Here is a 17,351-nt window from a genome sequence, read left to right as displayed (position 1 = left end):
GCCTTGGCCTTCCTAACAGCTCGCCTACAGGCCCGAGCAGAGGAGGTATACTCCTCTTTGGAGATTTCACCCCCCTTCCACCGGGCGTACACCGCCTTTTTGGCAAGCAGGCAGTCCCGGACGCCCTTGGTGAGCCAGGGGGGCTTACGGACACTCCTGCCCCCCTTGCTTCTTGTCGGGATGGACACCCCTTGGGCCCTGAGTATCGTTTCCTTAAGAAACGACCACTCGTCTTGGACACTGAGTTCCTCTGCCCTCAAGGACCCCAGTGCCTCTCCCACTAATCTCCTCATCTCAACGAAGTTGGCCCTCCTGAAGTCTAGGAGTTACCAGGAGGCTCGTAAACACTGTGATGCTGGAGCGCATGGAGTGTCCCACAGAAGCGCAGGGGGGTCCCCAGTGTGCTCAGCAGCAGACCTAGAAGTGGACCAGAAGCACAGCTCAGCAACTGGTGCCTTCTGGGTCTGGGGGGAGCACCCAGGGTCCCCCCCACCCCTGTAGCCTGGGGTCCCCATGCGGCCAATCGCCCAGCCGGGGAGGGAGTGTGTGTGTGTGGGGGGGCCCCCTCGCATGCTCCCCGGCAGACCTGGAAATATTTCTGGTCCGCTGCCAAGCACATGGAGGGCCCCCTCTGCGCTCCTGTGGGATGCCCCATGCGCCCCAGTATCGCAGCGTTCACTAGCTACACTGGTACCTGGAGGTAGGCAGAAAAAACATTTAAAGCTGCGTCTGCTTCCAAATCGCTGATTCTCCGAATAAGCATCAAATCCTTCAGGTTCGGATTCAGCCAAATCACATCTGGGACAGGGATCCGAATCAACAAATCAAATCGCTGTCCCTGATTTGGCCCGAATCTGAATAGAATAGGGCCCATTGCACACACCCCTAATAACTATGTTATCACTGCCGTTTCAGGAATATATCCTGAAATGGGTAAAGCATTTTACCTCTGAAACGCATCACATGCGACCTAAGAAACTCCTATGCTTCAAGTCTAAATTGCTAGCTGAAGATGTTCAAAAGATTTAAGCTACTTGATTTATCAGAAATGTTACTACCTAATTGACCAATACCATTTTAAGAATCTTATGCCGAGTTTAGTCTTAGAAGCCATGCCCATTTAGGGGAAAATTACAGAAGACAAAATACAGCCATTCCATTATAAAGAAATATCAGTCTGCTCTTAATCATTCAAAGCACAACAGTGATAATAAAATGGTCATTTCCCTGCATGGAAAAATAACTTAAGCCTGCCTCTTAAATGCTTCTATGCAGTATCTCTTACATTTAGGTCTAACTTGATAACTTCACACATTCATAATTTGGCCATCACCAGCAGGACAATGGCCAGCATGGTCCCCGTGCTTTACCTGTGGCAGGTTGGTGCGGTCTTGTGTTGGTGTCGGGGTTGACTAATTTTGTTAAAAGGTTAGACAATGGATTTGCATAGGATGCTTTGGATAGGAATGATCCTGCCTCAGGCACGGCATGGAATGGATCCAGCCCTAGATCTCTTATGATTATGATTCACTTCCTGGAGGTAAGGGAGAGTAAAGTAACTTGAATTGCTAAAGAATTTAGCTATGTTACAAGGTCTGGAAATATGAATTCTAGATTTTTGTTCCCGACTCCTTGCCAGATTGCTGACAAGTCCACTTGACATCTCTGAAATGGGGGTTAATGGCATTTGCTTGCTTCATACTGGCCTTGTAAGGGATATTGGGACAAACACGAAAAATAGCTGGTGATGGCATTATGCAGAACACCAAGACTTGACACTGTGTGGCCCAAGGATTAAACCCATCAACTGGGATGAAAAATACATGGCCTTGCCACTTAACCTACAGTAATAAATTGTGTTCTATGCTGCACACTGCATTTAATTGTAACATTGTCAATCAGTTTACTGCCTTCATTCCACTTTCTTGCTCCTTTCCCTACAAGAGTAGTTACCTTTGCCCCACCCTGTGTTATTTCCCTTTCATTCCCCATTCATAGCTCTGCACTTACCTTTTCTTCTGTATTTTCCTTTCCTTTTTTTCTTCTGTATTTTGTCTTTTCCTTTCCTCCCTTCAGAATCTCCCTGTTTACACCATACTTTCTAAATTACACTTCTGCACTCTCCCATCCCCTCCCCGCACCCATTTATCTCCACCCACTATGGCTTTATCCACCACTGATCCAGGAACCAAAAAATAAAAAGCAGCAAATGTTTTTGCCTTCAATAAAAACCAAACAGCTGCAACAATTTTCACTTAAAACTTAAAGCAGACTAAAAACATTCACCAGGACAAATACTTCAAATTAAAGAAACTTAACTAGTGTGTATCCTTGCAGAATCTTAAAGACTATACTTCAGGAATTTTACGGGATGTATGTTTAAATTTAGACTGAAATGTCAAAAATGATTAAGTAAAACAGACTGCTCTTCTCGAATATAAACGTATTAGCACAATATAAAAAAAAGTTCAAGCACACAGCATAAAAATATAGTTACATTTTATTTTGTACCCTTGACCACTTGTATTATTTGATAAACAGATCAATGCAGTATCCCTGATGGTTTTAAAATAATTTTGGGTTAATGCTTCAGTTTTAGACTCATAGAAACTTGTCTGTTTTTCAAAGATCTACTACTTTGTTCTGGCTATTTAATGGGAAAGGCAATGAGTTTTGTATAAGAGATTCCACTGACAGAAACAATGGTTTTTATACTGTAAACATGATCCCAATGACTTACCAGCCTCTTTAATTTCTGAAGACAAAAGGACTCCTGCTATGCAAAATATCCACTCTGTATTCAAAACTGGAGAGCAGTGAGTTGTCCCAGCCTTTAAGAGGTGTTTTCAGGGTGAGACAAGGTAAATTAGATTTTCCTATTTGTGGGGGTGGGGGAAGCTAGAAAAAAATGCACAATTTTCAAGAACAACTTTTGTTTCACTGTTTCATAGTGAAAATGGTTACATCCAACTCTCAGCTTTGGAATTAATGTTGACAAAGCCACCTAGCCATGTCTCACTTATTTGGCAAGAAGTTTTTAGGCAAGAGAAGAGCTAAATATCTACCCAGAAATCAAACTCAACATCAAATTTTCAACAACGCAGCTCACGCTCATAGAAGACGCATCTGCTGGACTGTTTAAAAAAGGAGAGTCTTTTTCAGTGACAGAAGCCATTTGGATAGTGATAGGTTCAACGACAAAACTGCCGTCTGTCTGTTGTCTTCTTGTTAATCTGTTTGAAGATTTTCGCTTTGTGAACGTTTTGAGGTTTCTGGTAACCAAACCCTCCACCTCCGCCTCTTTTTTGCAATCTTTTGCCTTGGCTGCTGTTCACGTCTGGAAGATTTTGGTTAAGGAAGGTTGACAACATATTTTAAATCGAGTTACATGCTGCATATTTCAACATTATTCAGAGGAACATTTTTCTGTAACATGGATGGTATTTTACAAAATAAAGCTTACTCGCTGCAAACCTGGAGCAAATCTCTTAAAACTTAACTAGCTCCCATTATTCCATTTAACGTTGTCTACTATTCTTTCTTTCCAGTCTTGATTTGATTTCATTTGACTAGGACCAAAGTAAAGCTATTCTGGGAATCAACTCTTTCCTCGAGGCAGTCCTAATACTTTCTCACCCCAGCAAGATAATATTCAGCCACTATTACATTTACGTATATACTAGGCCTGTTCGAAGTGGCAAGTATTCGCTTCAGATTCAGCCGATCTGGAGGGACGGTGATTTAATTCGGTGATTTGAGTCAGTGACGCTAGGGGAGCCTGGCTGCAGACTGCTGCAGCAGGGAGGAGGAATGTGCCAGGATCACAGCTGGCCCAGCACAGCACACCAGTAATTTTATTTTGACTGCCTGGGCTTGGGGGAGGCAGATCGAGACCCCCACAGTGCAGAAGGGAGCGGTTTTGTGGCAGGGGCGAATCATTCACCCCTGCCCCACTCCCTGCTGCACTGTGGGGACTGCCCCACAACCTGGCCCAGCCAGAGCCCCATTCATGGGGAATGGGGTCCTGGCTGGGCTGGGCTGCGGGGCAATGGGAGCCTGGGTGCCTCATCCAGGGGTGTGGGCTGGTGGCTCCTGCGGCTATGCGCACTGCGGGGGAGCCAGGGAAGGGGGGCACATTTGTTTCCCTCCCTCCAGCTCCCCCACACCATGCCCCTGGACGAGCCACTGGGCTCTGACTGACCCATGACCCGTCCCAGCCAGGGCCCTGTTCATGGCGAATGGGGCCCCGGCCAGGTCGTGGGAAAATCAGAGTCCGTGATTCCTCCAGAGCCATGGTGTGGGGTAGCCAAGGGGGTGGGGGGCCGTGGCCCATGATCTTTGCACAGGGTAAGGACGGGCTGCAGCTGGGCTCTGCCTGCTCCCCACCTCCGTGCCTTATTGCAACCTTTGAAAGTGGTGCCATGTGCCTCGCTGCCCCGTCTGCTCAGTGGCAGGACACACGTGGTACCACACCACTTTCAAAGGCTGCAGTGAGGGGCGGAGGCAGGGAGCAAGCAGAGAGCAACTGTAGTCTGCCCTTGCCCCATGCAAAGATTGGCTCCCTGGCGCCGCGGCTCTGGAGGAGTCACCGGACTCTTCCTGGGGTAGGTTGGGCAGGGGTGTCCTGGGGGCTCCACCCCCTCTGGCCTGGCAGTGCTGCTGATGGTGGTCCCACTCGAGCTCTGGGCCCTTCCCAGGCAGTGGGGGACTGAGGCTGGGCCAGGGCTGAGAGGTGGGAAGCTTGCGCCCTCCACCCTGGCTGCGAAGCTTGTCCCAGCCCCAGCTGTCCCTTCCCTTGTTGTAGAGGTGTTAATCTGCACCACCCCACCTTCCCACCACAGATTTACCAGCTGAAAGCAGCTGTGCCCAGCACGGTGAGGACTGCTGCCTGTTTAGTCTATGGCCGAATCTCCCAATTGGCGCCGAATCTTTCCTGAATCGATTCGGACCTTTTAATTGGTCTCCTGATCTGATTCAGAGATTTGGCAACTGAATAGGGACAAATCTCCTCCAAAATTGAATTTGCACAGCCCTAGTAAAAAGTACCCTATTGTACAAATCATGCTGGGGGAGTGGGGGGTGGGAAAGAAGTGTTTGTCTATCCCACTTCTGTGCCATGCCCAGGACAGGGGGCCTAAGAGATGCCCTTAGGCGATGCCTGGCAGCACTCTAAGATGGTTGTACCATCTTATGTCCTAAACCTGGCACATGGACTGTGGTGTCCTCCTTTGTGAATGCAGATAAGAGCAGGGAAGACATGTCCCAACACATGCATATAGCATTCTCAGATGCACAAAATAGGCAAAAATTAAAATGCCATTATATTTGTATCTGTATTTTGACAAATATCAAAACTAGCCAAACTACTGGGTAAGTTTTGATAAAACTACTCTCTTTGAACTTGTTGACATGTTTAAATGATTAATAGCAAAATTATGGGCTTGCACCTAACTATATTCCTCAAGAAAGTACAAGTTGGCAATTTTAAGCAGAATAACAAAAGGATACGGAGATCAACAAATGGAGGGACTTTGAAGCCAAAAGAAAGGCAAACTTTAGGTAGATCCAAGTTATTGACGTTGTAGATATGCTTCAGGGAATGGGAGTCATAAGCTCTAATGTATGCTTTGTATGCTTCCTGGGCTGACTTGTGAAGAAAGTAGTTCTTTTCAATCAATTTCTCCAGCTGGAGGGGGAGAAAAATAATGTATCCAATTATGGTTATAGCAGGTTCAAACTGCACAACAAATCAAGTTATCTGAATTTAAGTTGTAATGAGGACATATATTTCAGTAAAATAGCTCTTATGTTTATGAGCATTTTGCAATCTCAGTGTTGAGCAGAGAGAAAAAAAATAAAACAGATTTACATTACATTGCCTCAGTATCTCGACAAGCGTTGCAAAAACAATGATTTTCATTGTTTTTATATAGTCTTTTTAGATTATTTTTATTTTTAAAAGAGAGTTGTCTGATAAATTAAAAATTAGTCTACAGAGACATTTGTATATTGCTAAGTTTCAAAATACTAAAAGCAGGCAATGGTTATTTTTAACGGAGCCCACACCTGAATTTTCTCTTTAAATCAGAGGATTTTACTAATCAGAACTGCCAAGAACTCAAAATCCCTACTGTGCTGCAGCACTGGGTTTGAACACGTGTGCTTTGACCTTTAACATGCATTAATTCACCATATTAAAAATATTATTCACTACTTTCCAACTATTCTTAACGATGGGTAACTCCCTCTGCAGCGGCTGCAAGAGCCTTTACTTAAATAGGATTTAAAACACACACAACTCTAATGGTGCTGATTTTTTCAAATACAAGTTATTTAGCAACTTTACCGACCTTCCACAAAAGGAATGATTCATACTTAATAATCATAAAAAAATTTAAAAGACTGCATAATTCGAGAAAAATGCCAAGTTCCAAATATGCTGCCATATTACTTTTTTCCCCCATTTATAGTAAAAATGACTAATCCTTATGAAAACAAAGGCACTACACTTTTCTGAAATTTAATTTAGCTTAAGCAGAAGACAAATTGAACTACCAACCCAGCTGACTATCCAGGTTAAAGAAAAAAAAGAAAACACATTACACTTTGCTGGGTCAGGATTTCAAATCATGTGAGAAAGGGTAAGAAAAATCTGGCTGCTGCTTTATGGTACTGATACATAAATCAAACTAGTTAAAGAGATTTCTGCTATACATAACAGGATTTACACATGAAGGTGCTAGACTTCCCTGTTCCTTCTGAAGTATAGAGATTTTTTAAAATAAGGTTTGCTGACAATTAGAAAAGATAAAATAGAGGTTAGCACAAACTTATATTTACTGTGCTCAGCACAAACACTTCACCTTCAATCATTAATTCACAACTGGGAAGACAGAGAATACACTAGATAACAATATCAAGATTAAATTTTATAAAAGGGAAGAGCCTATTTCTAAAACAGACAAATTAATTCTCACTGAATTTAACAGTGTACAAGGTATATAAGGAGAGCAGAATGTCACAGTTAATGCATCATTACAATTAAACATTGTGTCATTATGAAGGCATAGGAAGGTGAAATGACGGGAAGGCCAAGCACATGGCAAATATGAAAGTTTCCTATACAAGTCATACAGTCATTTCAAGGAGTCCTTTACCTGGTAGCAATATAATACCCTTTACTGAAATTATTTTCCTACAGGAATTCAGAGATGTATGAAATATACCTGAGACTGGATGTCTGAAATTTTGGACCAGGAAAATTCAAATTCACTTAATGGTACCTAAAAAGAAAAAGTATGAAATTAGCTAAACAAAGTATTTTTTTTTTACTCAGCATTATATATCTTTATATAAGGTTTAAGGAAGAGATACAGATTGTATCAGATGGACAACAAAGCCTGTTTTATGCTAAAAAGTTATAGCAGCATAACCTGTCTGACAGAGATGGGATCCTCCTTTATCAAAAGCCCTCACAAAGGGCTAGAAATGCCTTACACTGGCAGTATCAAAGTATACTTAAGGAGACTTCTAGCTTTACCATGAATTCATGCCAAACCCACCTGTGAACTGGCACCTGATCACTCTGGAGAGTCAAAGGCAGTCAGATCTGATGCTAACCGCTCCCATGTGTACTACTGTCCACAGAACCAGGCACGCTTTAACCATGCTAGCACAACAGACCTTCAGCCTGTACCGGTGTACACACATTTTAAGAACAGGCTAACTGGATCCACAAGAGAGAGTTTTGCCACTTACAACCATACAAAAATGGTAAAATTGCATAATGAAAACAAACCCTAAAGAAGGCTAGTTAAGAATCACTTGCCTTCTATATGACATTCAAGTATTATTTAAAATGCTACCATTCTTTAAAATTTCCACACACTGTTTCTGCAAGCCTTTCCCCTAACAAAACATTTCATTACCCAAGTGAAATCGGCATGTTTTCCATAGAAATGTGCAGAATTCTGAACTTGTAAATGATGGAGAAAGTGAACTGTAAAGCCAGAATACAATGGCCCTTTTCTATTTTTTCTGTATGAATAAAGAAGGAGCATCAGGCATGTAACCAGAGTATGATATTACAGGCAACCCCTGCTTAACGCGGTTTCGGTTAGCGCTATTTCAGTTTCACAGTTGGTTGGGTCGGAAGGGACCTGAGCGGATCATCAAGTCTGACGCCCTGCCACGGGCAGGAATGAATGCTGGGGTCAAACAACCCCAGCTAGGTGATTATCTAGCCTCCTTTTGAAGACCCCAGGGTAGGAGTGAGCACCACTTTCCTTGGGAGTTGGTTCCAGATCCTAGCTGCCCTGACTGTGAAGTAGCACTTCCTGATGCCTAGCCTGAACCTACTCGCAGTCAACTTGTGGCCGTTGTTCCTAGTTACTCCTGGTAGTGCTCGGGGGAACAGGGACTCCTTGGCAAGTTTATAGATGGCCACCAGATGCCCTCCAGCTGGACAAATTGATCGAGAAGGACAGGTTCAGGTCCCGTAGCCTCTCCTCGTAGGGCCTGCCATGCTGCCCCCTGATCATGCGAGTGGCCCTCCTTTGGACCCTCTCGATGCTGTCCACATCCCTCCTGAAGTGCGGTGCCCAGAACTGGATGCAGTACTCCAGCTGCGGCCTGCCCAGTGCCGCAGAGGGGGAGGATCACCTCCCTGGACTTGCTTGTGATACATCTGTGGGTGCATGACAAGGTGCGGTTAGCTTTACTGACCGCATCCCCACACTGGTGGCCCATGTTCATCTTGGGATCAATAATGACTTCAAGATCATTTTCTGCCTCTGCACTGACGAGAAGGGAGTTCCCCAGCCTGTAGGTATGGTGCTGGTTCTTCCTCCCCAGGTGCTCCTCACCTTGCACTTGTCAGTGTTGAATCCCATCTTATTCTCATCCGCCCACCCCTGTAACCTGGTCAGATACAATTGCAGCCTGTCCCTCCCTTCCAGCGTGCCCACATCTGCCCACACCTTAGTGTCATCCGTGAATTTGAACAGGGTGCTTTTCACGCTTTGTCCAAGTCGCTGATGAAGATGTTGAACAGTGCGGGCCCAAGGACTGAGCCCTGAGGGACCCCACTGCCCACATCCCTCCAGGTCAAAAATGACCCGTCCACCACCACGCTCTGGGTGTGACCCTCCAGCCAATTTGCAACCCATCTGACTGTGTAGGCATTGACGCCAGTCACCTCATTTTTTAGTGAGAATGGGGTGAGAGACAGTGTTGAAGGCCTTCCTAATGTCCAGAAAGACTATGTCCACCGTAACACCTGTGTCCAAGGCTTTTGTGACGTGGTCATAGAAAGCATCCAGGCTGGTCTAACAGGACCTACCCGTAATGAACCCACGTTGGTTCCCCCTAGCATAATCTCCACTGCTGGCCCCTCATAGATGTGCACGTGGATAGTTTTCTCAAAGAGCTTCCCCAGGACCGAGGTAAGACTAACGGGCCTATAGTTTCCTGGGTCCTCCTTCCTCCCTTTTTTGAAAATGGGGACCACACTGGCCCTTTTCCAGTCATCTGGCACATCACCAGAGCACCACGAGTGCTTGTAAACCCCTGCCATGGGTCCCGCAATGACCTCTGCCAATTCCCTCAGCAACCTGGGGTGGGGATCATGTGGACCTGCTGATTTGAACATGCTCAGCCCCACCAGAAGTTCCCCAACTAGGTCCTCACTATAGTGCTCATTTAAAATGGATACCTCATTTCACTGAACGCTTAACCAGATTCACTATAGTGCTCAGTGGAATCAGCAAGAAGGCAGGGTGGGCAGGCAGGGAGAAGCAACTGTGGCAGCAGCAGCAAGTGGGGGGGCACATGCGAGTGTGAGGGGCTGGGGAGAAGCGGCAGTGAGTGCAGGGCCCAAACCTGGGGCCAGGGTCAGCAGGGGCTTGCACCCAGGGCAGGGCGGCAGGAGTGCTGGTGCCTAGGCTGGCACATAGGGCTGGACTGGCCAGCAGAAGGGTGGGTGGGGAGAGGCACTGGTGGTAACAAGCAGTGAGTGGGGGGTTAGCGTGAGCACAGGGCCTGCACCGATGCCAGGCTGGGGCAGCAAGAGCACGGGTCCAGGCTGGCATGTGCGGCTGGAGAGGTGGCGATATTTCTATTTACATTCATTCCTATGGGGAAATGGGTTTCACTTAGCGTGGTCCTGCTTAATGCTTCGTTTTTCTGGAACCAATTAAAAGCACTAAGGGGGGGTTGCCTGTAGCGTAGACATCATTTCTAATGTCTCTTAAATGAGAAAAGCAACCCTTCCCATTTATGGTAGCAGAAGGGAGCAGTGACTTTCACTTCAAAGAACAAATGGGAATATTTTTTCTTTTGTAACTGACATTTCTTAGAACAGACTTTAATACACACCTAAGAACTACTAGGTTTTGACTTGGTTTCTACTGGAGGGCCATGCACTTACTTAATGGGCTCTGCTGGAGGGCTTACAGAAGCAGTTTTTCCCCTCTCAGCACATGTTCAGGCTGCACTATAAAACAATTCTAGTTAATCTTTTAAGTTTCAATTACTATAGAGTTTCCATTGCAGGAGAAACCTCATACTTCCACTACATGATTCAGTTAATGATTTTCTAGGCAATGAAATGGCCTTTATTCAAATATTGAAACATCTGATAAATCAATGCAGATTCTACTTTAAATATCTAATAGCATAGTAAAAATGCGGCATGTAAGTTTACCTTGGCTTGCTTTAGGTAACGAAGGAAACCCAATTCTTCTGGTCGTAAAATGAGCAGCGCATGTCCACGGCCATCAATACCTCTGGCAGTTCTACCAACGCGATGAATATATTCCTTTTTTTTTTTTTAAATTAATAAAAGTTAGTAAAGTGTAATAGAAATTTAATTTTTTATACTCTCATATTCTAAGTATTTTCTTTAATATACATTGTTGCTTTCTGAATAATACGTTAATATGAATGCACATGGTATGGTCAAATTTGATATTCAACTCCCTGAAAAAAAAATCTATGCCTCAAAATTCAAGTTCCTGTGTCAATCATGCAAACAGCCCAATAAAGAACTGTTTACAGTGACTCGGCTATGGAGTTTATCCTCCATAATGCTGCAAATTGCACATGGAAAGCGTAGGACGCAGAAACCAAGAGGTGCAAATCTAAAGCATGATTACGTAAGGTAAAAAGGAACACTTAATGTAAAAAAAAATATTTGGGAATACTGATGCTATAACGGTCACTTATTCAGCAACTGAAAGATCAAACGATTGTCAACATTTTTTAATAGTTTTCCTTGTTTCCTCCATTATTCTTACACACAAGAGTGAAAAGAACCTCTTTAAGAGGAGAATAAAATTGCTAGAATAAAGATTTAAAGGTGACTATACAACCCAACACCGCTTTTAATAATTGTTAATGGGTTTCCCTTTTTAACCCCCTTAAGAGCACAGCCAGCTGCCTTTCACACTGAAATCCAAACTTTTTTAGAAGCACTTAAAGCACTGAGCACAACAGGTACTCCCACCATATGAACCTTATAATTGGGTTCTCTCCCAGAAACTACAGCAGAAAGTTCAGCTGCTTGAGTATTGCAGTTTTCTATGAAGTAATTAAGTAAAACCATCTTTCCTTGGCAAAGAGGGTCTGAGAGAGAAAGCAAAAGAATTTTTTGGGGACAAGTTACCTTTGGATCATCTGGAGGATCATACTGGACAATCCAGTCCACTTCAGGAATGTCTAGTCCTCTGGCAGCTACATCAGTACACAGCAGTATTCCAGAGTCCGCATTACAGAACTGGAAAAATGTGGTGGTACGTTTGGTCTGCTTCTGCTTGCCCTAGGGGAACAAAAAAAAACATGCCACGACCACATTCAGATTTAATTGGCAATTAAATGATTTTGCAAATCAGCCTTTAGAACCGTCAGCCACGTACAACATGGTTTCACATTCTGTATGACCACAAACAAAAATTACAATAACCTGATGCATCTTTCTATCCAAGAAACTCTCACAGCATTCATTTCAGTTTTTAAGAACAGTAATGCAATGCTGTGCTCATAGAGTCCCTCTATAAAGCAGGTTAATTTCACAGGAGAAAAAAAAGTGTTCAGCTAGTAATTAAAGAAGAATATCTGGATTTGGATGAAGGACTCTTCATAAGCATCCCACACAAGGTATTTAGTTTAGATGGTAGGAAGATTATAAACTTTGGCACAGGAATCTCAGAATCCTAAACTCATATCTGAGCCATTTAACCTTAAATTAAACAAATTGTTTCAGGAAGCTCAAGTTTTGGCAATGGATTCCTATGATTTTCTCCTTTTCTGCAGCACAGGGACCCTCAAAGCCAGGCAAGGTCAATATATGGAGATTCATCCTCTAAGCCTTTGCAATCTTGTCTCCTAAGACAGCAACAAAATCCAGGAGTGTTAGTGGTTTTGTGATAAAGGTAACTGTCCTTTAAGAAATGAACTGGAATAATTAAGGCCAAAGAAAATCCATTAGCCTGTAATAATTTTCATTTACTATTATACAATGAGATTGGAGCTGGTGACCTACAAGACGGTACTGTTTTTCCACAACATTTATCGAGTAAAACACTTACATGAATGGCCATGACAGGCAAATCAATGTAGTTGAGTAGTTCATAGTGGTATTTCACTGACATACATGATGAGAAAAATACCATGAGCTTTTTCTTCCGGTTCTTCTTGAGGAATGTGAAGAGCAGAAGGAACCTTTTTTCAGATGGACAAACTACATAGCCCTACAAAGAATTCAAATTCAGTGAGTTAAAACATGCATGCTTTACTTTTACTTCCAATAACGCAATTAAATTAGTAGAACAAATAGAGATTCAAAAACACACATTTAAGTTCTTGATTCTACAGATCAAGCAAAACAGTTTTACACACTTAGGCTCCCTACCTATCCAGGAAACGAACTGCATATAATTTCAGAGAGCTGAAATATTTATTTTGGCAAGTTGTCTAAGGAGGAGGAATGTGTCAGGAAATACTGTTAATTGACTTGGTAAATCCACAAACGAGCTGTTTCAAAACTCTTAATTGCTGAAGGTGATAGAACTAAACGATAACTCCAAATGCTACTGCATCAGTCAAACGAAATTTTACTTCAGATCAAATCTATGATGATATCTAACAGCCTGCAACTGTGCCACAACTTTCACATATTACCAGCTGCAGAACTCCATGTATATTACTAAGTCTCTTTATTTAGAGCATTGTTTCTCAAACCATGGGTCAGGGCCCGAAAGTGGGCGCAAGAATATATGAAAGGGTCAGGAACAAACTTAAAAAAATGTATTCTTCTTCAAAGGAGAAAAGCGTGGGAAACCGTGGATTTTCCCTTGCAGGCTGTTAAAGTTCCAGGCTGCCTGGCGCCCCCCCATGCCTCACACACCCATCCCCTGCTCCACACACCAGGGGCAGCCAGGCAGGAAAGGGGCACTGGGCCGGGACTGACCATTGATGTTTACAAATGGATCCTGGTACAAAAAAGGCTGAGAACCACTGATTTAGAAGGTACAGTATAGTGTTAATTGACTTAGCCTTTGACATTAAATCAAAGGTGACTTCTGTTTAAAAATACCTCAAGAAAAGTAGAAGTATTAAGGAAATGGATGTCTGAAGCAGTAATAAAGGCTTTTTATGTATTAATATCATGTAGGGAATAACGACTATTCCTAGTTGATAAAACAGTTCCAAAAACCATCTCACAGAATGAAAATGGCACTGAAATTGATTTAAAAATACAAAAACAAATAAAAAAAAAGTTCAATTTCATGTAAATTCTCTTTAAATATGCAATGTGGTCAGGAACAAGTTCTCAAAACATAACTAATAAATATTACACTTGCTAAACTCTTCATGTCATCTATCTTGCAACATCTAATATATGTAGGGAGGAAACAGATGTTGCATTTTTATGGCAGCACTAAGTGAAAGCAGACAGATGGCTACTTCCTGTAGCACTACAAGTGCTCAAATTTGTGGCCATGACAGAAGGTAGTGATAAATCACGCTGCTTTATTGTGGCTGATGCCTGTTTGCTTATAGTGGGAGAGTGCAGACAGCACAAAGCTGCCTGTGCTCTTCAACCACCCCCGAAGTGGCTCTGTTGGCCTGAGGGGCCTGGTCCTGAACCCCACAGGTATAACTGGGTAGGACCGGGCTCCTCAAGCCTTGGGAGCACTTGCCTCACCTTCCCTATTTACCCAGATGCTTCTTTAGGATCTCTGGGAATGCATCTCAGTAAAATGGGGAAATTTAGGGCTTCGCTCTGGTACAGGGTACGTGTCTACAAATCGGGTTCCCTGCTTGCAGACACATAACCTGCATCAGACTGCAAGAGTGATACGCAGCAGATATTTCCCTGATGGGTGTCTCTAAGTGTAGAGGGGAGTTATCCCCCTCTGCATTTGCAAATACATACCAGGGAAATCCCCTGAATATCTGCACCCCAACGTGGGAGGCCTGTCTGCAAGCAGGGAGAGGGGACCTCCTATGAGATGTTCCTCCTCCATGCTTGCAGATGCATCTGCAGGAATCTCCTGCAGGGAGAGTGCTTTGCTCTCTGACACTGGGTCAGTTCTACCCAGAAGGGTTTCCTTCGCTTGTAGATGTGCCCCAAGTCAGGACACAGCACCTGACAACACCTGTGAAGCAATCAGCATTCCCATGACATACTGTAGCACAGCTGATCACACACCACAGATGACATGTTTGCAGCCATAGATAAATCCTTATAGCTTGCTAATAGCAGACCGAGTTAATCAATCTGCTATCAGTTGCCCAACTGAAGTCCAAGGCTCCCTGCCATTCTAAACAACCGCTCACTAGAACCCATGTAAGAACAAATATTAAAATAAATGTCAAAAAGCAAACCTAGATTTACTAGCATTTCTGCTTTACCTGTTCAAGACCATCAACTGTTGCCGTCTCCTTGTTGTCATCAACCCCAACATACAAAGGCTCCTTTTTCAGAGATATTTTAGCCAGATCTTCAACCTTTCTGGTTTGTGTAGCAGAAAATAGCATGGTCTGTCTGCGCTCTAAAAACAGAATCCAGATAAAATCAGCCCAAGTACCATCTCAGGGCTTTCCCAAAACATGGTGTATGTGTTATATTTGGGGGTGTGCTATATGTGAAAAAACATGGTAACTTAACTTCTATAGACTGAATGACTTTTTTGGGTGCTGCTAAAAAGCCTGTTCTTCATGATTAGCATGTGCTGAACTTAGTATTTACTACTATTACAGGAAAACAGAGCAGAAGGAAAATGAGAATAATCGTTTCCTCTTAACTTAAAGAGCATTATGCCTTTTCTTGCTAACGTTTTATACCTCCTTTATTTTTAAAAATCATGAGGGTCATGATTTCTAAGAATGACAGAGATTTTACTTACTTGGCAGAAGTTTTATAATCTGTTTCATTTCTTCCTCAAACCCAACTTCTAAAATACGATCTGCTTCATCAATTACCAAGCACTGCAAGTTCTTGTACATAAAGCCAGGGGTATTCTATAAATTTAACAAACACAAAATTGTCAGCCGGTGGAACCGTGTATATGTTCTTTTTTAGCCACTCGAAGCCACCTAGCATTTTACCTACCTGCATGTGATCTAGAAGTCTACCTGGTGTTGCCACGATAATATTGATCCCATTTGCAAGTTTCTGTGCCTCAGCTGATCTGTTACTGCCTCCCATCACCAACCCGTAAGTGTGAACGTGATGCGTCATTAGCTCCTTAAGAACTCCATAGGTCTGCATGGCAAGCTCTCGTGTGGGTGAAAGAATCAGAGCACCAGTTCCTAGAAAAAGAATCATCCATGTAGTACCAGTTAGATCCATTATTCCCTCCTTGGCCAAGAACTACATCAAATCTGTGACATTTAACTGGGAAGCAAAGGAAGAGCCTTACCATTTCTAGGCATGAATTTTAACTTGTAGATGAGTTCTATGGCAGGAATAAGGAATGCAAGTGTTTTGCCGCTACCCGTTTTTGCAGCTGCCAAAATATCTCTATAATGGAGCACAGATAAGAAGAGAAATACTTTAGTTTACATATAGCCAACAGCACTTAATGTTCTTTTTCCTATAAAAGTAATTAGCAAATCTCTCAGAGGATTGGTAATAGGAAGTATTAGCTGTTTAACAGTAACTGGAAGCATCCAGTATAAGCAGAGGAACAAGAGACAGGTTTCATGGAAGCTAGATATAACTGAATGCATTCAGGTGACAGGTAGGAATGAAAACAAATCTTTTCATTTGTAAGACCACAACTAGTTTCCGGGCATACTTCCCTGGCTATTATTTTATGCCTTACATACAAAATACAGACTCATGAAAGTAAATAACCCCCTATCAATTGAACAAGTCATATTCCCCTACAGGCTAGAAGAAAGCAAACAAACTACTATTTCTACTTTTGAATGCCTGGAAAGCATTCAGATACTTTAGAAATGGATACCAAAAAAAGCACTTATAATGTATGAGTACCAAGGTAAAATTAATTTAAAAAAATGTTTTACCTAAATATATACATTATATAAATATTTATTATAAAAAAGCAGAAAGACGGTATCCCCAGACTTAAGACCCCTGCATTTACAATGAAATTAAGTGAACATGCTGGGATTTTAAACATCTGCTTCTTACCTGCCTTCCAAAAGGGGTTTAATACTTTTATGCTGAATTTCTGTCATGTGTGTAAAGCCCATTTCATTTATTCCTTTCAGCGTGTTCTCACTGACAAGATCAGCAAGTGAAGCAAACGAAGTGTCTTCAAAAGCACCTGAAAAAAAAGCACCTTTCATTTCCTCACAACACCTGCCCATTCCTCTGTGTACATCACTAAAATTATCTAGCTCAGAATCAAAGCTGCAGACAGAAAACTTCCTCTCCAACAGTATTAAATTTTTAGCTTTTAGAGACACTCGTAAAAGTGCAACTGAACTAAAAACTTAAAGTGACTGTTCATCAATCAAATCAAGTTCATGCAATTACAACAACAACCAACCCCTAAATTGTTGGCGAAATATTTTATACTGATGTGTACCTGCTGCAACATTTTCTACTGCATGAGGCTGGTCATTTAACTCGTGTATGAATGCGCCTCTTTCCACTGTATTTAGCATTCATGCACCCACCATCTTTTTGCTGCACTGTTCTCCTTTAATAATTAAAAATATACTGCTAAAAATTACTTAAGAAAACGTTTAAAGCAAGAGTGAAATGAGGACCTGTCTTGTGAGATTTTGGACTTTATCATCACCTGAATGTATGCTGTAAATATTTACCCATCCTCCCATTAGCACAGAGCAGGGCTAACACTTTAACAATTACCACG

At 42.7% G+C, this 17,351-nt stretch overlaps 1 protein-coding gene across 1 annotated transcript in view; it reads right to left on the bottom strand.

Annotated features, from left to right (window-relative positions):
- Positions 1-2,482: 2,482 nt before the first annotated feature.
- Positions 2,483-17,351, bottom strand: part of DDX18 (DEAD-box helicase 18) — a 24,876-nt gene continuing 10,007 nt past the window's right edge. The window contains exons 4-14 of the mRNA XM_019522522.1: positions 16,661-16,796; positions 15,924-16,024; positions 15,614-15,813; positions 15,408-15,522; positions 14,914-15,053; positions 12,585-12,746; positions 11,663-11,815; positions 10,703-10,816; positions 7,227-7,283; positions 5,509-5,686; positions 2,483-3,337 (exon numbers count right to left, since the gene is read on the bottom strand). Of these exons, the coding sequence (XP_019378067.1) occupies positions 3,192-3,337; positions 5,509-5,686; positions 7,227-7,283; positions 10,703-10,816; positions 11,663-11,815; positions 12,585-12,746; positions 14,914-15,053; positions 15,408-15,522; positions 15,614-15,813; positions 15,924-16,024; positions 16,661-16,796 (1,502 nt within the window). The 3' untranslated portion in view covers positions 2,483-3,191. The remainder of the gene's footprint in view (positions 3,338-5,508; positions 5,687-7,226; positions 7,284-10,702; positions 10,817-11,662; positions 11,816-12,584; positions 12,747-14,913; positions 15,054-15,407; positions 15,523-15,613; positions 15,814-15,923; positions 16,025-16,660; positions 16,797-17,351) is intronic.

Source organism: Gavialis gangeticus, unplaced genomic scaffold (assembly GCF_001723915.1).
Source record: "Gavialis gangeticus isolate Ggan-Ray unplaced genomic scaffold, GavGan_comp1, whole genome shotgun sequence".
Taxonomy (NCBI): domain Eukaryota; kingdom Metazoa; phylum Chordata; order Crocodylia; family Gavialidae; genus Gavialis; species Gavialis gangeticus.
This window is presented reverse-complemented; position numbering and strand designations above follow the sequence as displayed.